Source organism: Amphibalanus amphitrite, unplaced genomic scaffold (genome assembly GCF_019059575.1).
Source record: "Amphibalanus amphitrite isolate SeventyFive unplaced genomic scaffold, NRLGWU_Aamphi_draft 000065F_arrow, whole genome shotgun sequence".
Taxonomy (NCBI): Eukaryota; Metazoa; Arthropoda; class Thecostraca; order Balanomorpha; family Balanidae; genus Amphibalanus; species Amphibalanus amphitrite.
In genome coordinates, this window is record NW_024881561.1 from 268,882 (window position 1) to 295,314 (window position 26,433).

General features: G+C 46.4%; 3 protein-coding genes and 1 long non-coding RNA gene across 7 annotated transcripts; 2 read left to right on the forward strand and 2 right to left on the reverse strand.

Annotated features, from left to right (window-relative positions):
* Positions 1-371: 371 nt before the first annotated feature.
* On the forward strand, positions 372-12,916 carry LOC122378804 (small nuclear ribonucleoprotein G-like). 2 transcript variants are annotated; one of them, XM_043360312.1, is made up of 5 exons: positions 372-469; positions 513-656; positions 6,999-7,021; positions 7,332-7,456; positions 12,743-12,916. In XM_043360312.1, exons 2-5 carry the CDS (start codon positions 625-627, stop codon positions 12,791-12,793), a joined length of 231 nt encoding a protein of 76 aa, XP_043216247.1. In that variant the 5' UTR covers positions 372-469; positions 513-624; the 3' UTR covers positions 12,794-12,916. The 2 variants fall into 2 exon arrangements, with proteins under 2 accessions (XP_043216247.1, XP_043216246.1); XM_043360311.1 differs by having other exon boundaries at positions 411-656.
* Positions 12,917-14,228: 1,312 nt separating this feature from the next.
* On the reverse strand, positions 14,229-16,295 carry LOC122378805 (high mobility group protein I-like). 2 transcript variants are annotated; one of them, XM_043360313.1, is made up of 4 exons: positions 16,137-16,295; positions 15,381-15,458; positions 15,080-15,223; positions 14,229-14,921 (listed from the first exon to the last, which is right to left on the reverse strand). In XM_043360313.1, exons 2-4 carry the CDS (start codon positions 15,456-15,458, stop codon positions 14,838-14,840), a joined length of 306 nt encoding a protein of 101 aa, XP_043216248.1. In that variant the 5' UTR covers positions 16,137-16,295; the 3' UTR covers positions 14,229-14,837. The 2 variants fall into 2 exon arrangements, with proteins under 2 accessions (XP_043216248.1, XP_043216249.1); XM_043360314.1 differs by lacking the exon at positions 16,137-16,295 and adding an exon at positions 15,964-16,109.
* Positions 16,296-17,125: 830 nt separating this feature from the next.
* Positions 17,126-19,548, reverse strand: LOC122378806. The gene is made up of 2 exons (XR_006256082.1): positions 19,265-19,548; positions 17,126-18,160 (listed from the first exon to the last, which is right to left on the reverse strand). It is a non-coding gene; the product is annotated as an uncharacterized LOC122378806 (long non-coding RNA).
* A 3,541-nt stretch (positions 19,549-23,089) lies between these two features.
* On the forward strand, positions 23,090-26,403 carry LOC122378808 (probable inactive tRNA-specific adenosine deaminase-like protein 3). 2 transcript variants are annotated; one of them, XM_043360317.1, is made up of 2 exons: positions 23,090-23,300; positions 24,651-26,403. In XM_043360317.1, exon 2 carries the CDS (start codon positions 24,721-24,723, stop codon positions 25,981-25,983), a length of 1,263 nt encoding a protein of 420 aa, XP_043216252.1. In that variant the 5' UTR covers positions 23,090-23,300; positions 24,651-24,720; the 3' UTR covers positions 25,984-26,403. The 2 variants fall into 2 exon arrangements, with proteins under 2 accessions (XP_043216252.1, XP_043216251.1); XM_043360316.1 differs by having other exon boundaries at positions 24,690-26,403.
* The last annotated feature ends 30 nt before the right edge of the window (positions 26,404-26,433 follow it).

Genomic DNA, 26,433 nt, shown 5'->3' on the forward strand with positions numbered 1-26,433 from the left:
GGCATTGGTGCCTTGGGTTTCGTTGAAACGTTTGCAGACATTGAAATCTTGCTTACCTTTCCAAAACCAAAGCGCAAATAACCTGAGTGACTGGTAGCATCGTGAGTACAAAAAAGGAAAAACGGCTGTAGCGTATTGTTAGGGGAGACGCTTTTTCTGCCGTGCCCGAAATTCGAAGGAAGTGGCCTGAATTTTTATGTAAATAGTAGCGCTTCCCCACCATTTATTCTAACCGCAGATGAACAATGGTTTTAATTTTGACCATTGGACGACACGAGTGAAAACATCCATGATCTTACGGTGAAAACGTTGAAATCTTGCATAATAAAGGACCACGCGAATCGACTGGCATCAAATTAGTACCGGCATCTTCTGAAACTACCGCCAGTTATGTCGAGCTGCGCCACTTCTGTCAAGCCTATAAAAACGTGTGGAACGTTTTGGTTTTTGGCGCCGGCGTGTATAATAGGCGCCCTAATCCACGAAGAAGAAGAAGAAGAAGTGTATAATAGGATATTGTGAAATATTGTACATTTTTTGAGCTTCTGTCCTATATTTGCTTTGGACACTACGCCCTTTCATAATAATTTGATCCGTTGACACATTGAATAAAGAAAGCCAACCATGAGCAAGGCGCATCCTCCGGAACTGAAAAAGTGAGTAAGAATTTCAGGACAAATTCAGTTTGAGTTGGGGAAACTACGAGGCGAGGATCCAAAAATTGATTGGTCAATCAATAGACTTGATTACCATATATGGACATAAATGCAGCCCTTGCTACTACGGGTGAAAAACGGTATAATGTACCGGTACTTGCGATATCGTGTCCACTTATTGCAGAGAAAAGGCTTCCATTTTCCACTAGGAATTAACGCGACTTGAGTAAATTCGACAAATTAACTCAGAAATGGAGGCAGTAAAACAGCTATTCTGCAGGTTCGGGGCATCACAATCAGCTGGCCATTCCATAAATGGATTGGTATTTTGAAAGAAAATTGTTATAAGATTTATTACAATAAATAAAGATGTAATTTTAAAATAATAATTAAAGCACAGTTGGAAAAATCATATGCAAAACAATAAAAATAATGACATTTAAAAGCCATGGAAGTGGTTACATGTTTTAGTGCGCAGGTATGTTTCAATCCACCATATTTGCCAATCACTTTTTGACCTTGTATTGTATTTCTGGGGTTTCAGTAGGCGGAACTATGGTCAAGCGTACCCATTTTCGGGAACGCATTTTCGTTCCCATGTTTGGGAACGATAAACCCAAATATGGGAACGCCATGTAGGCATTATTTAAAACAAGAAAAAGAACCGTTAGATGACATCCAAAAAATATAAAACGATCGTGAACTGCCTGATATTTGTCTCAATATTGTTGGGAAAGAGTTTGATATTGTAAGGCCCATCGTAGTTTCAAATCCTTCCCCTATTTCTAAAGCAGTCCATCATCCGGGCCGCGAGCCCAAATTTGGGAACGCTCTCGTACACTGGCGCTGCAAGCGTTCCTTATTATGGGAACGGCGTACCCAAAATTGGGAACGATTTCACTGACGCCTTTCAGGGGCTCTTTTCATTAACAAGCATCACGTCCAACGCCGCAAATTATTGTTAACGCAACAATCATCAGATGACCTTTCCGGCAAGACCGTTGCATGTTTCGCCGAGTCTTCTGCGCTCGTATTCCCGTCGATCCCGCAGGGGGCACGCCCCCCTCTGCAGGATTACGTAATTCACAACGCTCGGCGATGCTCAACAAGGTCTTCCATACCTATATCCACCGTCCGCGCCGAGGGTGGAGACATGTCAAGCACCTGTCTGTTTATCACCGATAGTTGACGAGCACAAGGAAGTATCCAAAAATGGGAACGCTGAATATGTTACACCCTCAAAACACCTAGTCCCAATGAAAATCTAGTTTTTTTCTTTCTTAATGAGTGTAAGTGGCAAAAGGCCTGGTACGATGGGCACGAGGAATGATCGAAATCAGCATAAAAATTATAAATAAGCCACACAGAGCGACCTATATAAGAGAAATTCCCCCAAAACGATCATGCTTAGAAACACGGAAGACAAAAACCACGCTCATGACGTTCCTTATAAAACAACGCTAAACAGCTAGAATCCAAATAAAATATGTCTTTCCGGGCTGATAAAATACAGCTGAATAATTTTAAACCACTGAAACTGAGTTTACAACAGTAGTTCGGTAAATTCACTCACGTTCCACGCGGTTATGCACCCCGACACCAAAAGTCAACAATATTACCTCGGGACCGTCCGCGTGTTTGCTTGCGTATGTCAGCATCTGGTGTCGCTAGAATGAAACTTCATAACCAGGCGAAAATTATTATACTTGACCTCAAAATGTAAAAAACACCTCATTTTCCTTAAAATTGCATGTTAAATGTAGTATAAGCCATGTTTACACCGTTCTGTCATTTTCAAAAAATCATTAAAAATATCATTCGACGGTCAATTTTCTTGTTCAACGGTCAGATTAAAGATAATTTTATAGAGACTTAGTAGATACTTAAATTAGCGTGCACTTTTTTGAGACGTGATGCACTAATGAGTTTTAGTGGGCGAACGGCCGGAAAATTACCTTCCGTTCTCATAAATGGGAACGCCCGTTCGCATATTTGGGAACTCCGTTCCCAAAAATGGGAACGTTCCTATATTTGGGTACTCATGACCATAGTTCCACCTACTGGTTTAGAGCCGCCAGTGCATCGTGCACTGAGTGAGTATAGCCCTTGTGTGGTTAAAAACATTCTTATGCCTTATTTTTTCATTTAAATGCTAGGATGCATGGAAAAGATTAAGCTTTCTGATTTTATGACTATATATGATCATCGCCCCACCCACTCCAGCTGTTGATAGGCTTATCAAATTTTAGTTGGGCGCCTCACAGTTTCCCCAACTGAATTGAGCTGGAGCTGGTCCTGGTGCACTAGCAGGGTTCAGGGTAAGTAGCTTCCTTTGTTCTGCCATTGGTGTTATCTTGATGTAAATGAGCTTCTTCTTCTTCTTCTTTACCAGCTTAGTCCGGATCCCGTGGGACCCGACCTGTCTCCACCAGGTAGTCCACTAGGAGGTCAGCATCGGTGAATACCTCTCCCAACGTCGGCAGGGGCGCCATCGGCGGGTCCGAGGCCCCTGGTGTGCGGGGCAGCCCAGCACCAGGTGTGGGGCCGAATCTGGCTCGCCGCAGTCGACGCACGCGTCGGACTCAGCCAGTCGGTGTCGGGTGTCGCCAGTCAAAGGCGAACATCCCACCCGGAGCTGCGCCACTGTTATCGACGCTCGGCGGTCCAGTCTGTCGAGTCCGGGCCGGGATACGGGTGGCTGTGCCTGGCGCGCGCATCACACATCGCCCGCGCCCGACGGGCCACTGCGGCTCTCGCCGACCACAGGTCTACGGGGATCTGGTCCTGTCTTCGCGAGCTCCCGATCGCTGCCAGACGGTCCGCCTCCTCGTTTTCCGGCAGGCCCGCGTGGCCGGGCACTCACTGTAAGTGGAGCCTGCGGCCCGATCAGGTGATTGTATCCAGCAGGTCCCTGATCTCCGCTACCAGAGCCGACTGGGAGTCCGCCGTGTCTTTCAGCGACTGGATGGCCGCGCGCGAGTCGCAGCAGAGGAGGAGCATGCTCGACCGGTCAGGCAGGTCACCCGCGACCTCGGCCAGCGCCCCGCGAATGGCCATGTCAATGAGCTCCTGCGTCGGCCCTTGAACAGTGAGGACAGGTGCTTCACAAAGCTCCTCCTGGGTGAACACGGAGCCAAAGAAGTCGTTCAGGATCGTGGCCTTGGCGTCGCCTCTGCTCTCCAGCGTCACGGTCTCCGGCGTTCCAGAGTTCCGGAGGTCATCCAGAGTCGGCTTTGTCTTCAGTGTGGAGTTCGTGTACCGCCAAAAACTCCTGGGATTCTTCAATAGATTCGCTGCCAGCTGGGATTCGAAACTTTTACGCAGTCTCCTGGTGAGCAGAGCTGCGGAGTCGGAGTTGGTCAAAGTCGACAGTTCTGACTGGGGTCGGAGTCGGAGTCGATTTTGCGAACCGGAGCCGGAGTTGGTTGTTGGTGGCAGTTCCTGCTCCTGGAACCAACCGCCACAGTAGGTCACGACAGAAAAAAGGAAACCAAAGAAGAAAACAAAATGAGACGCAGAAACCGTGACCGACGGTGCGGCCTCCCCGCCACGTCCACGTCGTCACGCGCGGCTGTTCCCCTCCCTCCCGCGTCGCTCCCTGCACTCCCCTTGCAGTTTGCACCTCCTCCGCCCGAGCAGCCTGGCGAGTGCTGTCTGGATCTGGATGGGAATATGAACCTGGGGCAGGGGTACTTGCTCTCCTCCGACCTCCTGATACAGCATCAGTGGCAGCAGCACTGCGCTCAACAGCCTCTTTAGCAGATTTGGTCCCAATTCTGACAACCCTTCCCCTTCGGATGGTGAGACACGTCTCTACAGCTGCTTTGCGGGCAGCGAGCTCTTTCCTCACTGCGTGGGTTGCCTCTCGTTCGGCTCTTGTTAGGTCAGGGGTGACGTATGTTTCCCCATCTTTCAGAACCACGCGGCAGTGTGGCCATGCAGATTTCGTGCTTCACCCCAGGCGTTTTGAGTGTCACTCTCGTCTCGAGACGTCTCGATCAGAAGCCTATGTCTGCTTGGCACTGATTTTCATTGCAACTTTTCATAGGTATATATGTTACAGGCAATGTGTGGAATCAGGCATTCTATAGAATGCCTAGGCATTCTATAGAATGCCTGACCGACCAGGCATTCTATAGAATGCCTAGGAAACACTATTCTTTCCAACATATTAGTGTATGTTGTATAAGATTATGAGCACAGACCGATGTGTAGCATTATTATTTTCTGCCAGGCTACCTTGCGGTCAGCTGTTTATGTTCATTCAGTCAAATGTTCATTCAGTCATTCATGTTCATTCAGTCAAATTTTCCGGTCAGGTATTCAATCTAACCTTATTAGGTCAAATTGTATCAGGATTTCATTCTGAGAGTACAGAGTTATTTATCTTCAAGCTAGAAAGACGATGGTGGTAATGTCAATATCGGAGACGCCTTTGGTAAAAAATTACACAGAAAAAAGTTTGACAAATCGTCCATTTTTGGTGGTGTTTGCTTTCTAAGGAATTGATTACGAGCGAGCGAGCACAGCGAGCGAAGCGAAGTCTTTTCAATATAACGGAAAAATCTCAGTATGAGCGGCCCGGCCCGGCCCGGCCTGTAACGCTTTTGAGAGGCTTATATCTCAGCAACCGCTGGACCGATTGGCCTGCGGTCTTTTTTGTTGGGTAGCCCCATCCCTTCTACCCCGTAATTGACTACTTTTGATACATCTCAGTGATCGTCGTGGCACGTGCCACGTGAAAAGTCAAGGGTGTTCAAGCTGTTTTGCAGAAGTAATGATTTTGAGAGGCTCATATCTCAGCAGCCGCTAGGGCGATTGTCTTGCGGTAGTTTTTGTAGGGTAGCTGCATCCCTTCTACCAAAAATAGGATGCTCTCGATGCATGTGGGTCACCCTAAGTGCACGTGCAAAATACAACAATAAGAGGTGTCAAATTTGTTCCCATTTTAATAACTCGGTAATTACTTGGGCGATTTCGCTGAAACTTGGCATTTAGGTAGGCACCCACCAGGCAATGCATTCCCATGTGTTGCAGTTAGGGTGCTACTGCACGTGCGCACGTGCAGGGGGCGTTTCCAGATCTCGAGAACGGCTGGGCCGATTGTGCTCAAATTTGGTACACGGCTGGGGACCGGTTAGTAGGGTGCCGTGCAAAAGTCAGTTTGGACCCCGTTTGCACGTGCGCACGTGCAGAATGCCGCTTCCAGATCTCAGGAACGGCTGGGCCGAATGCGTTCAAATTTGGCACACCGCTAGCAACCGTTTAGAAGGGTGCTTTGCACAAGCCCGTTGGAAATACCCTCTCGCCCTTCCGCACGTGCAGGGCTCACTATCTCGCTCGCTCGTTCTTCGCCCAAAAGGCGTTTTACTGCTTTCTAACATCCGAACAAAGCCATCGTCATTCGCAATCACTTTCGATTCAAGCCTACGTTCCGCCCTCCCAGCCAACACTCTTCTAATGCAGCTTCGTATCTGTAGCAGCATAATCCTCCGAGGGTAACCGTTTAAGCGACTGGTTGGCCTGTGGCTCTCCCGCGTGCCTTGCGCCGTGGCTCTCCCGTGCCAACGGGATTGGATCAGTTGCTGCTTGCGGCGCACCGATTGGGTGGTCGGCATAGCCCAATTTCTCCCTCGCTTCCTCTCAACTCATTGCCCTGAAATGGTGTGAGGTGACGACCGGCCTAGGCCAACAAAGAAAATTAGGTTAACAAATAGCATTACTGCCACTGACCTCTAATTTTCGAAGTGTGTTTCGGACAATCAAAAAACTTAGGCATAGGCATTCTATAGAATGCCTGGGAGCTTAAGCCAGGCATTCTATAGAATGCCTAAGCAGTCAGGGATTCTATAGAATACCTAGGGATTCTATAGAATGCCTGGTCGGTCAGGCATTCTATAGAATGCCTAGGCATTCTATAGAATGCCTGATTCCACACATTGCCTGTAACATATACATTTACACCAGTCATTACACTGGTTACGATGATTAGTTACAATGAGCCTAAAAAGCGCTTGCCAACATTTTACTGTGTCTCCCATTGGCTATGGTGATAGTCAAGGTCAGGTGAACGTCAGTTCTCAGGCTTTTGGTGACCTTTGCTGACTTTTAGTTGAATCACTTTTTAGAGTAATTTTAGAGAACAATGCTTGCATAAATATGGTTGGATTGATATTGGTGTCAATGGCTAAAGGCATACCAAGGTAAAGGTTTCATTGAAACATGTCGAGAGCGATCGCAAATGTCGTGAGATGGCATCTATCAACCCTTCTCTGCCTATCGGGCTTGATTTTAGCCGTATATGCCTACCGGAGTGATAACCGACTTGTTCTTCTTTTTCAGGTTTATGGACAAACACATGACATGTGAGTATGCAGATAGCATGTTGGGAAATTGTGGATGACCTGCACCAGTGTATGTGTAAATACAGAGTTTGGGTAAATGTAGTTTTTTTACAGAACGGTGCAACTTTGATGCGAATCCGCCATTTATTTTTAAACAAATGATCAAAACATGGTGTAGCTGAGCCGTATTCACCGAGCCGTATTCAATTTCGAAGGTTAAAGCTCTGGGTGAAGTGGTATTTCAGAAAGTGGTATTGGTTCTTGGTGACTGGACATTGTGACAAATACCAGTCCAGGTGAATTTCACCTCTCCCCGTGTGTCTCTGTGCAGTGAAGCTGAACGGCGGCCGCCAAATCGAGGGGGTGCTCCGCGGCTTTGACCCGTTCATGAACCTCGTGCTGGACGAGAGCCTCGAGGTCTCAAAGAGTGGCCAGCGCTCCAAGATTGGCATGGTGGTGAGTGGATTCGGACCGTCCTCACAAAACATGGGATTTTTGAAATTGGCATTGCTTGGAATAGGACACATACACACTATTTGTCAGCTGTATAACAGTCATTGCGTGATTTTAAACGCAGATCTCCCTCTCACGGTCACATTTTGTCTGCGCCGTGTCGATTTGCTCTCGCACGCCCTCGCCCCGTAGGCACGCCCCGCCCCGCTCCGTCGCCCCGTTTGGTTTGGTGGTGTGTGGCTTCTCGGCGCGTTATTACTGGGCGGGCTGACCCAGTGCCGTTGGTGCGTAGTTAGCCCAGTGTCGGTGGTGTGTAGTTACCCCAATGTAGGTGGTGTGTTGTCAGTTACCCGAGTGTAGGTGGTGTGTAGTTACCCCACTGTCAGTGGTGTGTAGTCAGTTACCCCAGTGTCGGTGGTGTGTAGTTACCCCAGTGCCGGTGGTGTGTAGTTACCCCAGTGTCAGTGGCGCGTAGTTACTTCAGTGCCGGTGGTGTATAGTTTCCCCCAGTGCCGGTGGTGTATTGTTACCCCAGTGTCAGTGGTGTGTAGTCAGTTACCCCAGTGTCGGTGGTGTGTAGTTACCCCAGTGCCGGTGGTGTGTAGTTACCCCTTGTGTGAACTGTGAAGTAACTACACACCACCGGCACTGGGGTAAGTTAGAGTCAGTGGTGTGAAGTTAGAGTTACCGGCCCAGTGCCAGTGATGGGGCATTCCACGATAGATCGTACCACTTTTTTCCAATTTTACACCCTCATCTCTCGGAATTTGATGATAATTGGTCCCAGGGGTAATCAGGGGCTCTGAATCCACCTGTAACAATTTCAGGCTTATCAGACAAGTATTTTTTAGTTATGGTGTATGACATTTTTTGGATCTTGCTTTGCAGCGGTAAGTTTGGCGGGCTGTAACTCTAAGACGGATTATTGAAATGCCAAATGTTATATAACATTGAACTTGCAATGAAATGGAGATAAATATGTATTTTTGAAATTTTGAAAAATACGCTATTTATGATATATGACATATCGAGTTTTCTTTCATTTGTATTTTTTGGACCTTGGGACCAAATTTTTGGAATTTTTATTTCTTTAAAAAAATATTTGGTCCATTGTGAAGAAGTATGCAAAAAAATTAGGAAGGTGTTCTTTCTATAAATGTTTTTATTTTACGTCACAATAACGGTTTCGAATAGTGATTTCGGGAGGGAAGCTTACAAATGGCGTGGTAAAGCTGCCTAGTGACATCACGGGTTACTGAAATTTCAATTGAAGTCTGAGTCATCTAAAAAAAAAATGAAAAGAGGGTTCATCCAACCCTCTTTCCTATGGATAAGCGCGAGAGTGAAAAAGGCTGTTTGGTTCTGATATTGTTTTGGACGCCAATGACCATAGCTGTCCGAGATGAAAGTTACAGGACGCATACATGGTGTCCTCCAGAGGTCTCACAACTTGTATATCAGGGAATTTTTTTTTAAGGTCACATGAGGTCAGGTCGGTCACGTGACATCACTGTTATAAGTCAATGGGGAAATATAAAAACTGCTATTTGGCGCCGAGAATGATCTAAAACTATCTTACGTACATGGTATCGTGATTTCATGCATTCCTTGCAAAGACCATTGCTTCACTTTTGCATTGTTAGCCTTGCGTGACGTCATTTATGACGTCACTAGGGTCTTACGAGTTTTTTCGCCAATAACTCCCGATCAAATTGAGCTAGAGAGTCGGGAAAGTCACCAATGGACTTGGGAAGACCTTCCGAATCGAACGATATGCCATATGCTGCCCTTTGCCCAGCTTCATGGCCTGAGGGGCTCTGACCTGACCTTGACCCGAGGTCAACTACTTAAGTTGACCTCACCCTAACAAAAAGTATACCATTCGACGCACCTGAGCTAGGCGAACACAATGATGCCAAAATCGCGGCTCTGCGGCCATTTTTTGCGAAGTTATTTACTAAAAACCGAACCCGTAACTTCAGTCACTTGACCTGACCTCAGACGCTACCGGTTAACCCTCGCCCGCACATGGGGGGGGGGGGGTGGTTGCCACCCCCCCAGGTAGTCTTTCTGCTCTGCACTCAACATTTTTAGAGCTAGAAGGCTGATTTTTCGTATAGCTGCTCCTCTATTCTTTCTTGATGTCCACTAAAAATTTCAAGTTTCTGTGATTTTTGGTTTCGGAGATATGACCTTGTTTTTCAGGTCATGTCATGACCCAAATGGCCAATTCTCAACATCTTGCGTTTGCCATGGGCCTTATGAGCTTTTGATACCCTGATTTCGGCCTTTTTTGCCAGTCTTACCTCCCACCTATCATGGAACATGTCGTTCGACGATGTACAGGGGTCAAGGTCAGGGTCAAGGTCAACCTAGGTCATCTAAGATAATTGCGTTCTAGGCAAGCTGAATTTACTTTTTTTGAAGTTTTTTGACTGCATTTTTGGTAAAAGCTTCTCAGATCATGATTTCATGTAATATGGACCCAAAAACAATCGGTGCACACATCAGTATACACACAGACACACACAGACATACACACACATATAATTGACCTTGACCTAACTTGACCTGAAATGACCTCAGCAGCAAAAATATGGTCGGGTAGTGTGACAAAGAGGTTCTAGCTGGCTTGGCACCAGAAAACAGCATCGTCATCGGTATTTGCTAAGCAGCACACTTGATATCCAACGGTGACCCAAAACAGCAACATTTTTTAGTTTGACCTGACCTGGAAGGTCAATGACTGACCTGAGAAGGTAAAACTGGGTATCATTGGATTCGTCTCTTCCCAAAGAATCTTTTTGGTCTTTACTGCTAAGCTCTATCTCCAACAGGAGCGAATTGGCGCGGGGGGGGGGTGGCAACCACCCCCCCCATGTGCGTTCTAGGATGGGAAAATGGCATGTGCGGGCGAGGGTTAACCTGAGACCTTAAAATCGGGTACCAATCGCTGCGACTTGTAACGGCACACACGCTCGTTTTTTCCGCGAGGCTCTAGCTCTATTACTAGGAGGTTCAATAAATACGAGAAAATCGCTCGTATCTCCCTTAAGTGTTGTCGTGGAGCAACAATGAAAAAAGCACGTGAAACTACGAAAAATTCTCTACAAACTGGCTATTTCAGATTTTCTTTCTGGTTGTATGTTGGTGTCGTGACGAAATGGACCATGTTTTAAAGCAACGTTCAGTTATTGAATTTTACGTTAAACTCGGCGAAACATCGGCCACTGTAATCCACCGGAAACTGCGCGAAGCCTATGGCGATGATGCACTGGCGGTATCTGCCATTTGGAAGTGGGTAAAGCGCTTCAAGCATGGAAAGCGAGGCATCCGGGACGAACCCCGACCGGGAAGACCCAAGGTATCCGCAACACCCGAAAACCTTCAGAAACTGGATGACCTGATCAAGGCCAATCGCCGGATCCGAGTCACGGACCTGGCTGAACAGCTGGCTTGTTCGGTGGGCTCAGTGGTCAACATGGTCAGGCAGCTGGGCTACCACAAAGTCTGCGCCCGATGGGTTCCCAGAGAACTCACCCAGGAGCAAAAGCAGAATCGGCGACGAATCTGCGAGGATCTCCTGCAAGAGTACCGGGCGGCCGGAGATCAGTTCTTCAACGGAGTCGTCACCGGGGACGAAACCTGGGCACATCACTATTGTCCGGAAACTAGGCGCCAGTCCATGGAGTGGAGACATCCCGGCTCACCCGTCTCCAGACACTTCAAGGTCGCTGCGAGTGCTGGCAAGGTCATGGTCACGGTCTTTTGGGATCGTGACGGGGTCATCCTGGTTGACTTTTTGGAGGCAGGGCAGACCGTGGACAGCAACCGCTACATCAAGACGCTACGGAAGCTGAAGAGAGCGGTGAGAGAGAAGAGACCGGAACTGGAGGTCAGCGGCATCAAGATCCACCACGACAACGCCCGTCCTCACACGTCGCGCGCCACCGTCCGCGAGATCGAGAGGCTGGGCTGGTCGGTGATGCGACAGCCGCCGTACAGCCCGGACCTGGCGCCCAGCGACTACCACCTCTTCGGGCCCATGAAGGACCATCTGCGTGGCAGACGGTACGAGGACGACGCAGCCGTGAAGTCTGCTGTGAAGGAGTGGATTCGCGGCTGCAGCCCTGACTTCTTCCGCGCCGGCTTCCTACACTGGGTGGAGCGCTGGGAAAAATGCGTGCAGCTGAACGGAGACTACGTGGAGTAGTTTGTTCAAGGGATATGTGTGATGGCAAAATACACTTCCGTGAATGTTGGAGATAGCCATTTTGTAGAGAATTGAACGGGAATTCAAGTCGTATTTTATTTTTTGCTCTACGACAAAATTTGAGGGAGGTACGGGCGATTTTCTCGTATTTATTGAACCTCCTAGTAGAAGCGGAACGGCGTGCTTGGGTCGTATCAACCCCTCCGAAACCCATTTTGTTTGCGGGAAAATGAGGAACTTACAGAAAGAACACCTTTCTAATTTTTTGCATGTCGATTTGCAATGACATGAAGTTTATTTTGGAAAAATAAAAATGTGAAAAAATTTGGTCCCAAAAGTCATAAGAGGCAAATGAAAAAAGATTAAGGTTTTTGTTCAACAATGAAAAATTTTCTTTGGAATTTTTAAAAAGTAGTATTAATTTTTGATTCATCGCAAGCTAAGTGTTGTTTACCGTTTGTTGGTTGCTTAACCCTTTCTTGAGTTATAGGCCATCAAACTCACCGTTACAAGCCGAAGTTAGAAAATGTAATGCAATATAACTGAAAAAGTTTTGAGCTGAAAAGTCTGCCAGGCGTCTTTGGGGCCTATGATTACCCCTAGGACCGATTTTCATTAAAATCTGAGAGATGAAGGTGACGGACCTGGTACGATCTATCGTGGAATGCCCCTGGTGTGAAGTTAGTTACCCCAGTCCAGTGTCGGTGCCGGTGGCGTGTAGTTACCCCAGTGCCGGTGGCGTGTAGTTACCCCAGTGCCGGTGGCGTGTAGTTACCCCAGTCCGGTGGTGTGCAGTTACCCCAGTGTCGGTGGTGTTTAGTCAGTTACTCCAGTCCAGTGCCGGTGGCGTGTAGTAACCCCAGTGCCGGTGCCAGTGTCGGTGGTGTGTAGTTACCCCAGTGCCGGTGGTGTGTAATTACCCCAGTGTCAGTGGTGTGTAGTCAGTTACCCCAGTCCAGTGTCGGTGGCGTGTGGCTACCCCAGAGCCGGTGGCGTGTAGTTACCCCAGTGCCGGTGGTGTACAGTCAGTGGGCGTGCTGCCCGATCTGACCCGCTGTCGGTGCCGTGGTCCACAGGTGGTTCGCGGTAACAGCATCATCATGATGGAGTCGCTAGAGCGGATCTGATCGGACACCCCGCCCCCTTCGGTCGCCGCCACTCGCCGCTCGAGCGGTTCACCTTGCATCGTCACATCGTCCTGTGCCGTCTCATGTCATCATGATCAATAAACAGGTGTAAAGCCCTCACAACCAGCGCGTGTGATCTCCGGGGTGTGGAACGCTTCCGGAAGCAGCTGATAAAGGTGTGTTCGAGGACGGCTTTTCCATGGTGAGCCTGGAACTGCAGTGGACCGTACTATGGTAACGCAGACGCCGAAATGTCCGGTACATAGCTGATGCTGCCCGCCGGATGCCGACGATTCTCTCAGTCGCATGGTAAGGATCCAGTAAGTCGATATTTTCGTGTGAGGTCTCGTGAAAAATCCACTCATTCGCCACTGTTTTACAGCAAGTCGTAAAAACGCACGCACGTACCTACTTAGGGGCTTTTGTGTCCCGTTTCCCCGGATTCCCGGGCTGCAATGATTTTGTACAGCTCTAGCTTTAAATTATGAAAAAGGAGAATACAATCTTTAGGTACCCCAGGTTGAACCGCGAATTGGACCATTTTCACATCCATTTCAAGGGTAAAGATTGGTCTGAAGGTAGCGTTCAGCGGCGCAGAGCGCGTCGGCTGCTGCGCCATTGTGGAAACACTCGGACAGGGTCGCAAACGCACCTTGTACCACACTTTCCCACACTTTGCACACAATTATTTTTTAGGCTGTCAGTTGAAGTTTATGTAATTATTCTGTTACTCCTGGGATAAACGAACAAACTTTGTATCTACATGGAGTCTGGATTTCAGACGTTGCGGCGAACGCCAACCCCGATGATGACGCTAAGGATATCTAGGCGTAATTTCAGGTAGTCTGGTAAGAATCGACCATTGGGTTTTGTCTAAAATGTGTGGTTCGTGAGTAGCCAGACTTAAACATGCCAACAATACCCAAAACTAGGATTCCCATGAGGCCGGGAGCGTGACCTGAGTGACCTGAAGCCAGCTTTCCCGACAGAAACTTCGCTGGATGCGGGTATTTGTTGTCTAGAGCCCCCCCCCCTTATCGCCAGCCAAGGCAAAATAAAAAATGCTTTGCATACTTGAAGATAGGCAGCCTGACATGTTTTCACATCAGCGGTTATTTATTCGCGTTGGTGATTTGAATTTCTATTGTAAGACTAAGGAACACAAATACCAGGATCCTCCGAATAGTCTGTTGGTAAAACCGGCCTCAGTTCATATTGGGCTTTGCCAGCCTGAAGTAAGTTTGCATTAAGTCGGAAAAGTATTGAAGCATTTAGGCGTAGTGTGCCTTTAATGATACCTGAAATGATTTGCATGTAATTTTTATGCTGCTTCCACTCTGTTCACCATGCTCGCGGGAGCCTTTACCATGCAAGTTCAGTTCACCGTAGGGTAGAGCGCACGAAAATGGCCGCTGTCCGCAACGTTAGAGATCTGTGAAGGGATGAGCGTTTATTGAACATCGAATGTGGGCCCTCAGGATGGGACCGATGCTTGTTGTAATGTCTCGTCGTGGGGCCGCTTATGTCGAAGCACATATGAAATATGAAACACGCCCTACAAACATCTGCCTACTATCTACGCCAGTCTCTGCGCAATCACCCGCAGCTGAACTTGGATTCTGCCGAACGAGCGCAAAACAATAAAAAAAGTTTCCATAAGCGATAGATGAGCACAGGTAAAAGCAACTCCTTTGGTGAACAGTAAATTACACGTCCACAACACAGCTACGAACACCGACAGACACATTCAGGCGCTCTCCCGCAAACGAAGCTCGTGGTACACAGGATGAGAGACAAGCTCACCGAGTAAGACGCTCGGTGATCGAGGGCAGAACGCGAGCGCCGGCACGCGACGCGACACCTCATGTCCATCGGAAGTCGCCGACACAGCATTTGAAACTCAGTCCGCCCGGTCAGTGAAATTGCGGCCCGCTCGGTCCGGTGGCGGGAGAGCGCAGCGACATTGGAGCGGCCGGCTCACTGGCCCCGCGCGCGGCCGGGCCGCCCGGACTCGTCAGCCCCACTCCTGGGTTCACTCGTCTCATCACTCGGACTCGTCATCACCCGACTCGGCCTTCTTCGGGGCCTTGGCCTTCTTCGGCGGGCGGCCGCGACCGCGACCCGGGACCTGCGGCACGGGGGAAAGGTCATCTTAGCAAAGCAGGACTTTATACTGGCTTAAATTAATCTGGTCGGGGTGACAAACCTGAAAACACTCGTTTTGATAGAAACGGATGTGAATTGGAAAACGAGTGGACACTGGACACAGCCCTATCTCTATCATACCTTAGCCTTCTTGGCAGCTCCTCCAGCCTTGGGAGGCCTTCCACGGCCCCTCTTCTTGGGCGGTGCTGGCTCCTCGCCTCCACTCTCCCCACCAGCATCCTCCTCAGACTCAGCCGGCTTGCGTTTCTCAGCAGGTTTGGCAGCCTGTTGAGAAACCAAACATCCATGGTTATGAGGAAGCATAAGACAAGTGTATGAATGATAAAATCATGCAAACTAATGGAATTACATATCTAATATCTTCCCAATCAACTTATGAAATAGGTAATGAAAGATGTGGTAAACATTGGATTAAAAATACCTTATCCTTGGGTGGCCTTCCCCTCTTCTTCTTCTCTACCACAACATCATTGCCATCAGCTGCTGCATCTTCAGGCATCTGAAAACAGGAATATATTTTAAAAGGTTTTGTTAATCATTGGAGACAGCTTGATTTCTGCTGTAGTGATGACTCAACACCAGTTAACAAGTATGAATGAATATTTTTAAAATGGCATAGCTCCTTGCATGGGTATGCCACATTTTTCTATTTTACAAATATCCTCAGTATATCTGCTTGTGAAAACTGCTGCTGCACTGATCCCTTACAAAATGCAGGCCAGCAAAATCCACTATAAACATAATAAGTAACTACCTAGTTTATGGTTACAAACTGATACAAATTCTGGTGGAACCTGAAAACAGGGCGCCGGAGGGCATTTTAGTCACGTGATTATTGGGATATTCTCCCAATCTTAAAGCTTTTAATCGACTATTTTTTATGTGATCAGGTCAACTGTCAAGTGAATTTCAAGATCCTTGATAAAATCACCCCAGGTTTTCAGATTCCACCCAAAGTCTGGACTGGTGCTTCATTGTCATAGGATTCAAGACAAAAATTTTACCTTTTCACTATGTTGAGTGTATAAGAATAAATCATTTCTTTCTATGGCTCACATAGGTACCTATTTTTGGCTGTTGCCTCATTCTCTAAAGTCAACTGCGCCACCTAAAAATCAATACAAAGTGAACCCTGAACACGCTATATCAAGCATTGCATTAATTTTCCTCTGCTTACCTTGCTTGACCTTTAATTCGTTTAATACAACAGAGCGATCCGGGGCTGCCCTTTCGTTGTATTCAAGGTAAATTACCAAAAAAATTAGGCACTGGAGCACTAAACCCCTCACGCCAAAGCCGCAAAGGAAAGGACGCCGGGAAATTGCAAGGGGTGCAGTTATTTTTTTACATCTTAGTTTTGGTTTACGCGTTTTTAGACGTTTCTCGGCGCACTGTTGTTGAAGTTATACAGGCCTATTTTACAGCTATTTTTGATTCCCAAAACTGCTGCAATTTTTAGAACTTTTTTTTCGCATATTGACATTTTGATGGAATTGGAATGCATTATGAATGCCAATATAATAACAATGTGAATCGAGCCACGCTCATAGCGAAATATCACGAATCAATGATAATAACAGTAACCGGCAGAAAATATGTAGTTACCGCGATTGTATAATACTATATGTTCCGCGTGAAATTGACAGGAGATACCACAAGAATAATAGCCTGAAATGATATTGAAATAACTGAAAGCTCATAATACCCGCTTAGCACTGCTAACGCTGACCATTTTCTTCGAACATTAAATGCTTATCATACCATAACATCTGAAGATAATGAACTTGAACCTCGAAAAGCGAGTTGTCCAGTTTCAGTCTCAGTTTGTGCGGTACTGGGATACATTCATTATCAGTGAATCAAATAAAAATTGGCCGGGGCATCATGCTGTGATTATATGAACCAGTTAATATGTATAAAATCTAGATATTGGCCAAACGCAACGGCCACGGACCGTAGGTTGACGACCCCGAAATTTATAGGTTCAAGCAATTTAAATAATGCTGGTGCGTGGAGTTGAATAGTGATGTAAATGTGGCCACAGTCTACAAACACGATAACAAATATCGATTGCGCTTCGCTCAACCAGAGCCATGCTCGTTCTTGCTCATGAAGCAGTGCATCCCTATAAAATGAAAAATCTGAACGAATGCATTCAGGTTCCTACCTCTGAATCACCTTATATTGAGATCCGTTTCTTAACAGGAACACAAACGCGGCCCGTCAATTCGTCAGTACTAAGGCAACAGCGTCTGACAAGTGACAACGCATCAAATGGCCAACTTCTGACACTATCTACCAATACGGTAACGGCAATAAAATTGCATTGCAAAATGCAAATAAAATTGCACGATTTCCAAGCGCAGCTTGAAACCAAATCCGACCAGCTAGTGTCATTTTCACAACCAAGTGCGACCAGTTAGTGTCTCGAGACACATTCCAACTGCATAGGTACCGCAGTAACCCATTAGGGGCGAAAGGAAACACATGACTTGTGTACGACCAGCGTTCTGTCAGCGTACGACGCATAAAGCAAACTGCTCAAACAACTGCGGTCCCGAACAACACAACACAGAGCTCCGAAACGAATGGTTTACAAAAGTCTACGACTGACGACATCGAAACAGTACGTTCATCGGGACTAGTCACATGACTCGCTCAGCCCAGCTGGGTTAGGAGTACTAATTGCGCTTCAAATCGACCTCTGGGCTCTGACAGCCATTTACTTACGCTAGTTTGATGCATAAAACTGTACATTGAAACTCAAGTAGCAGCACATAGGTCTCCATCAAGGTGGTTATATACAACAGAGCACCTCGCTAAAACGAGCGCGAGCCGCACTGTCACGCTGACAGTTAACACTGAGCCGCGAGTCGTGACAGTTGCACTGCGTCATATGCACGCAGATGTCGCACTCACGGCACCGTTGCTGGCACTGCGCTGCGGGTGGACACGCGCGGTGCAGTAGCTCCACGGTGTGCGGCTCACCGGAGGGATTACCAGTCTCCGACCAGACAGTCCAGGCGGGAAATGCGGTGTCTTCAATCATGACCGCCGTCCCCGTCTCCGCGGAGTGCCGCACGGCGGCGACGCGGCGGCGTCGGATCTTGAGCTGGTGGACACTTGGACTCCTGCCAGAGCTACCAGCTTCAGCCCTTCAGCATCCTGTCATCAGCAAACTCCAGCAGAGCTCCAATGCAACTGGGAAAATAAAATTTATGCTGTTAAGCTATATCATGCAAAACATTTCCTTGCACAGGATTCTCTTGTGCAGTTCAGCAAAATATTCTGTGATATCCATGGCCATGACAAGAGGACTTGATGCCATTGTAAAAAAAATATAGGTTCATTGGTTCTCATTTACCAAAATCGAGCTTCTATAGGTACAGCCCAACGCTAAAGTAATGTAGGGTTTACCAATCTCAACGGTTGGTTTTGACTGGCGATTGTTTAATGCGGAGTGATCGAAAAGAATATGTCAATAGCTTAAGTTGCAGCTGCAAGGGTGACGATACATATAAGCTACATTCAAAGTTTCATTGTAGTCTGGCTAATCGTTCCTAAGCTTCAGAAGCAGAGCATACCCATGACTGAAACCCCACATTACTTCTGCTGTGGACTGTACCATTCATTTGTATATCATGAAGTATGTTAACTACACAATTTTTATGCAATAGACATTAGACTGACATAAAATATGTAGGAATGGCAAGAGAGATGGGTAAATAAGCCAAATAGGTTGCAGGATTTATTGGCACCAAACAGGTCAGAAAGTAGTTCAAACAATCTTACAAACTACACCAGAGCAAGTCTTTGAATTAGGTACAAAATTATGCCACAGAAATAAAAACAATGCAGTTTTGCAGAGCATTTCCCAAAAGATAATTGTGATTCAGCCTTGCTCCCATTCTGAGATTGAATAAATACAAATTATGAGGTGAAAGTTACTAAAAAGCAGGTTTTTTTTTTTAGAAAACAGCTTCAATCCATCTTTGCTTGATTTGAAACTCAAGGCAACATCTCAGCTTTGACAGCATGAAATAACACCAAATCAGCCAACCTTGTATCTTTATCTGGTGAAACTCAAGAAACCAATAAAGCAAACAATTTCTGAGCAAAACATTTAGGTATTTGACAAGCTCAAGCACCACCCACTGGAGCGGTATGATGGGGTCTCGTAACTTGAACGTTCAGTCTGTAAGAGCATGCCTGACTTGGCTTAACGGTTTTGAGGCATCACAAAGACCTTTTTCTTTGCAGCAGCTCCTCCTATTCTTTTTTAACATAAACTTAAACTATCATTACCATCCCATGATGATGAGGTGGCTGGTTTCGGGAGCTGGAGCATGAAATGTAGCAGCCCTTCTTTCATTCTATTTCCTTGTTTTCACATGCTGCACAAAATGTTTTTTCTTCCACGTTCCTTCTGTCATTGTAAAAAATAATAGGTATCATAATTGCTTCACTTCTTCTCTATATTCCAAGTATTGCCGCTGCAATTCAGTCGGTGACACACCAGGGAAATAAGCTAAAATTAGAGCGCTCTATTTATTGCTCCCGCTACTTCACCGTCTCCCATAGGGTCCTGTGTTGAGCTGGTGTCGAGGCTCTAAAAATGACGCCGATTTTTGCACCCTTCTCACGAAAACCGCTCGGACCTCCTGGAAACTAATTGTTCCGCTCTAAAAATTTCATGATCGACGGGAAAATGAATGAGGAAAAGATTGGTCCTGAAATAATTCTGAACTCCCTGTAGAACATATCGAAATATGGCTGCAAACTAGGAGCATGTCAAAATCGACAAAACGATACAAATAAACTTACCGGGATTTTTTTATTTTCCATGCATCTGTGTATGAAATCAGTCGGTTTTTCGGAAAGATAATCTTCTGTTTAATAAATAATTCCACAATTGCAATCGAGAAAAAAAAACATTTCTGCTGTGACGGCAGTTTTGGCATTGTGCCAGTAGTGTGGCGTGCGCGGTGCTGCGTGGTCGTCGGGACGGAGTTGTGAGTATTTTCGGTGTTTTAAATGGTTGATGGCCATTTGAACCAGCTTTATATTATTTCCTACAAATTTTTGCATCAAATTACTGCTTTGAAAGACCATTGAAACCCCTTATCTCTTCATGAAACACGATCATATTTATCGTCGACGAAAATGGCGCGGGACCCCATGTGCGTTCAGATCGAAATAAATCTTAAATTAAATAATATTCGATGATAAGTATCATATTCTAGTGACACATTTTCATAAAATAAGGCATAAACTTTGCAAGGAAGTCAACATTGGATGATTGGATTCTTATTTTGCTCACATATCCTTGTGTAGTCAAATGACTCAATTGTTAGATATATGTAAGCATATGTTTTGGCTTGATGTTTGCTGTGAAACCACCCAGCCACTTGCTGGTTGAGTGGTTTTTGATAATAACCTGATAATCATTTCTCCTTTTCCTTAAAAGAAACTAAAATTCTTTTCAAAGTAATCCATTTTAGGAAAGGCGGCTTGCTCATTGACATTTCATGTTCTTGTTTTGTTATTGCTGGCAGTATTTTGATACAATAATGCAATATGAATTTTTTGCAATAATAAAACCTAAGACAAACCTAGTTAATGCGTCAATCAAACACCCAACAGAAAGATTGTGAGTCCTTGTGACGTGAAGTAGAACACTTTATGAATGTGTTATATAGAATATGCCAAATTTTAAATTAATTATACTGATAGCTGAGCATGTGAATTATGCCACAATATAATTTCATTTTCTGGTTTTGAAATAGCGGGCAGTATTTTACTTCAACAAATGTAATATACATGGAATACATGTTGTTATGTTATGTTAAAAGTTTAATAACAGCAAACAGAAGGGGCTGTTTCAGCAGATAATGTTTGTACCTTATGCATTACCTTTCTTTTCTGCAGGACCATGCTTCCGCTGGGTGGTCGACATTTGCCTCCTGAAGAAGTTGAGCAACATGAAGACCACCATATGAGGTGTCTGCACTCTGCAGTTCATGTGGAACTCTGCAGACTGCAAGTGTTATGCCAACCACAACCAAAGTGCTGTGATCATGGAGGCATGAACCTCATGACAACACTTCAGATTTGCAGTTGTACCAAAGTGTGATTCAAACCACCTGTGGCATCTCACTCAATGTGTGAACAGTGTGATCATTGTGCAGTGTTCAGCTGCAACTAAGACATTTATTAGTGACTTGTTTTGCAATTAGCCACCAAAAGCATTTTTGGGCTGGCTGCTGTAATTTGTTGTGCACTGCGCAATAGTGGTAGTGTTTTGTCACTTGTCAAGTTGTCAGTTGTGCATGTTGCATGTTTCTCTTCCCTCGGCCCTCATTATCAGTTAAGTGGTGAATTGGCATCACTCAGTCTCCCCAGATCTCCATTGACTGTCTGTCAACCACCTAACTTGAGATGGTATTTGCTAACAGTGTCAGAAAATAAGTGATTGTAGACATTTTTAGGAATATGAGCTCCGTTTCATGCGTGTTGCGGTGGTCATTTTGTCACTTGTCCCATAGTGTAATAAATGGAAACTGCTGTTCCCTTTTCAAGGTACTCGCGGATGCAGAAAGCGTTGGGCCTAATTATTAAACGCACCCTTCTATCAGCGACGCACGAAATCGACAAATAGGTATCATCCTTTTTAGAGCAGGAGGAAACGAAAACTTGTGAACATAGCTGTACCTACAACAGTGCATAAGGAATTGGAATTCTGGGAGTTTTTGAAATTCGGAGAAACTCAAGTTGTCGACAGGTATGCCCCCTTGTACGTCAAAGACCGCCTAAAAAACAAACGTCTACAAATGAAGGCAGTATTCGTAAGTTCGTTGTAATTGCAGCAGCCTAGCAACATGCATTGCGGTCCGATGGCGAATTACACTCGTGCTAAAAAAAAACTATGCCGGTAACTGCCAACGTACTTAGGTCGTAGGTGAGGAGAGGAAGGGTTATGTCAAATGTCAACATCAAAGAAATGGCTTCATCTGAGCTGTGCCTATTGTACATAATTCAACCAATCTATGCATTTCGTTTCTTGCTAGCTACTCATGCTTTCACTCCTGCTTCAGAGTAATCATCCCATATTGTACGTCTTAAGATATTGATTTCTATGGCAGTTCGCAATTGCTAGCCACGTCTCACCTCAGTTTGGTGGCCCCGCATCGGCCCACTCGGCCGCTCTAAAATTGACGTACGGAGGAGGATGGTGGCTTTTATTTTAGCTTCTCCGCTGACTGCGGGGAGCGCCGTCGCCGAGGTAGGAGCAATAATTAGCTTAAGTTTGGGACTAATTTCCACGCTTAATTAACATTTTAATGTTATTTTAATTAATTCATGTTAATCTTTGACGCATTCTCTTTCTATTGATACCATCCACCGGCCTGAGAAGTACTGCCTTGCTGCGTAAGGGCCGATAAAAGATCACGCTTTTAGGGGTATCTCTTCAACATGGGGCAGGAGCAATAAATAGAGCACTCTAATTTTAGCTTATTTCCCTGGTATGTCACCAACTGAATTCATCTCATCTCCCGTAAGTGAACCATTGCCCTATGGCCGCTAAAGTAAATAAGTGGAATGCGCCAGAAATTGTCAAAATCGCGCCAAAATAGCAAACTAAGATGAGAAGAAATAACCGCACCCATTGCAAGGCGTCCCTCCAAACGTGGCTGCCAGGCAATAAGCGGTATAATTGCTTAAAAAATCCTTTATGTGACGAATTCCTACGAAAAAGAAACATCAGAGCCATTTCCTATTTTTGGTGGAAAAATATAAGAAAATAAATTTTTTAAAGTACGCTGTTTGAAACCTTATATGTGAGGAAAAATTGGTATTTTTTGTTTTTCTAGTATAACGACTAGTTTTGAACTAGCTCTTTTCTAGTATACAAAAGGCATTTAAAGCATTGAGCATGGTTTTGGAAGCTAACTTTCGTACCTTAGTTATATTTTCGGGTAAAACCATTTATTCATCATATATTATGCTCATTGATCGGAAAGGGAGAACGATTGAAAAAAATAGATGTAGACATGTAGTAGACTCTGCTTACCAGATTTGACAAACCCTGCGCTTGTGAGACAAAATACGGTAGATTTTGGCTGCCGAAAGACAAATGTGTGATTTTTGTGTTTTTATTTGCTTTGGCTTAGGATAGAAACTGATTGAACAATTTTCATGTTTTGCTAGCATGTTACACTCGCTTTTGTACCTTCTATGTTTTTTTTAGCATTTGATCCGAATAATGAAGAGATAGGTTAGTTTTTTTAGGCTTGGTAGGTAGGTACCTAATTGACATGGATGGTGAATTTTGCAGCTTGAGGTAGGTACCGTGCCTGTTTACCTGCACGGAATTTTAGAGAGGCTAATGGCTATTGACTAGCTTGCTTTTGTTTTTAATACGACTCAGACTATGGGTGAAAATGATATGTCAGTTGGGCAAACTAGACTTTTGGAATCAAAATATGGAGGCATCAATAATTTGATTCTGGTGGGAGGAGCCATGACCAAATATGGGCATGGAATCAATTTTTTGATTCATTTGGGTACACTTTTGACTTCAAATGAATCGTTACGGTTGAAAAAAGGCCCATGACGGTGAGATTTTTCTTTTAAAAGGTAGAAAAATGTGGTAGGTTTGCAAAAAGTGTTACCTCAAAGCTAAGAAATTGTCCCTTTGGCCTTGTGAATGGGAAAAAGACAGAGCCACTGTCCATCACGTAAAAGCTGTTTTGAGGAAATCCCACTGTATGTTATTTTTGTATCATGAATCACATACTAACCAATCAGTATTTGTGTAAAATGGCAAAATGAAATTTTTAAACCCCTAATTATCATTGTTGTAGTGCTTTTATATTATTTATATGGTTTTTACCTGTTGCTTCAGTTTTTGTATCCTTGACATTTAAAAATTGTGAATTGTTATCAAATGTAGTGAAGGTAAAGTACAACAATGCTATAGGTATCAGTTGTGGTGCTGAGGATACCACTAAATGAGAATAATAGCAAGATAAATGCTGTATTCTTGCAAGTCATTGTTGCCTATCTGTTAACATTACCTGTGAATCAAAATAATGATTAGCCAGCTGATGGGGAATCAATATTATGATTATCTGTTAAAAGTGAATCAATTCCTTGATTGCCTTTCACTACCTATAGAATTCAAATTGTTATGATAGGAGCAATATTATTTTGCTTAGGAGATAGTTCAAGCATTTCTGTTCAAGATCAGGCATGCTCCTTCTTGAAACACTCTCTTATTTTTATGTGATTGGTAAGTTAGAAATGGTCTGCATTTATGCCCAAAAGGAATCAATCTTTTGATGCCTCCATATTTTGATTCCAAAGGTCTAGTTTGCCCAACTGATGTTGGTGATTGATAAAATTATGTCTTGCCAAGTGACATTTCAGCAGGCATGAAGTTTCATATCTTTGTACTATGCTTTCAATTCAACTGTCATTATGATTAATTTTAGCTTTATTAAATTAAATACCTTTAATTCAAGGTTGTGTCTTATCCGTAAACACTTATTAGTAGTTGGTATATATTTGCAATGTTTGCGGGCAAATACCATTTAATTGAACCAGTTCACATCCGAAATCACAATTGACTTGTTCAGCAATTGTAATAAAACCTAATAAATCTTGTTAATAGGGGCTTGCTTGCTTCCAGGTATATGGCATATTTCTGATCTGATGATGTTACCTGCAGTCAGCTATCCAGCACACTGAAGTAATAAAGCATGGAGCTACTGCCACCACCAAAAAGGCAGAGAACTGATGCTGTGATGCCTGCTGAATCTAAGTCAGCACCTGAGGTGCATTCTGTCACTGTGGCTGATGACATGCCATTTCATCTGACGCCAGTGCTGTCAGACAGTGTGGTGCGTGCCTTACCCGTGCAGACGGCCCTGGTCGCACACGTCTGTGACCGCCGGCAGACGGCCGCGCTGGTGGCTCGGCTGGCCGCCGAGCTGCCGGTGCCGGCGCTGGCGCACCTCAAACGAGTCCGCACGGCCCGGCTGGACGGCGCGCCGGCGCTGCTTCTCCTCATCGACCTGCTGGAGAACGTGTTTCCGACGGTGGGGGCCGCGCCGCCGGCGTGTGACGGCGCGCCGCGGCCGCTGGGCCGGCCCCTGTCCGACCTGCAGGCGGCGCTGGCCGAGCGCGGCGTCACGGCGCCGCTGACCGGCCTGGGCCCGCAGCTGTACTGCGCCGCGGTGGCCGCCGGCCGGCCCATCACGCGGCGCCAGTACGACCAGGCGGCCGCCCTGTGGCCCACAGTGTTCCACCGCGACCTGCGCGTCGAGGCGTCTCTGGCGCCGCCGGCGGCCGGTCCCGGCGAGCGGCGCCGCCTCCTCCGCTGGATGGCCACCGCGGCGGCGGCGGCGGCGGGCAGCGCCGGGCCGCGGGTGGGCTGCGCCGTGGTCGACCCGGCCACAGACCGGCTGGTGGCGGTGGCCGGTGACGCGCGCGCCTCCCACCGGCTGCAGCACGCCGTGATGCGCGCCGTGGACGCGGTGGCGGCGGCGCAGGGCGGGGGCGTGTGGACCCGCGCAGCGGCGGCGCAGGAACGACCGGAGACAGGCTCAGCTCCAACCGAGTCCGCGTCCCCGACACCAGCTGCACCCTCCAGCGGAGCTCAGAGCCAGCCTCCAGACCCAGAGGCACCACCTCCAGAACGCCGGGAGGGAGGCTCGGACGGTCCGAGCGTGCAGAGGCCGCCGGCGGGCGCGCTGCCCTACCTCTGCACCGGGTACGACGCATTCGTGACGCGCGAGCCGTGCATCATGTGCGCCATGGCGCTGCTCCACTCGCGCATCGGCCGGGTGTTCTACGCGGTGCCGCGGGCCGGCGGCGCGCTCGGCTCCGCCTGCAAACTGCACGTGGCCGACGGGCTCAACCACCGGTTCCAGGTGTTCTCGGGCCTGGGGGCGGAACTGTGCGCCGGACACGCTGACGGGGAGGCGACAAACGGCTGCGCTACCGATGATACGGCTTCGTGACATACAGTGCGGGTTACGTCTGGTTTGCGGTGTGATGAGAGGGAACCGAAGGCGTCTGGTATCATATTCGTTTTGATATGATTCTAAGCAATCTAACTATTCCAATTTTTACTTGAGGTGTACAAACGTCATCCTCACTTTCGGGCGTCCTTCCATCTGGTCATCTGTTCGATCTCGGTCGTTATTGCACTGTACAATGTACATGTCCTGCCAGCCGGAGGGCATTACCCAGCAAACTTAGTTCCCGAGGGGATTTAATTCCAGCGCCGTCTGCCATGCACGTGCGCAGAGCGGTACTCTGTCCGCCACGGTACCTGTCTAATCGGCTTTTGACCGTTGGGTTATGAATGCTCATCCTTGGGCAGATGGTCGGGGGTGTGCCTTATTGGTCAGTTTTGCAATATACCTATGTAAACGCGATAATTGGCTAGTGACGATCGATTTTGATTA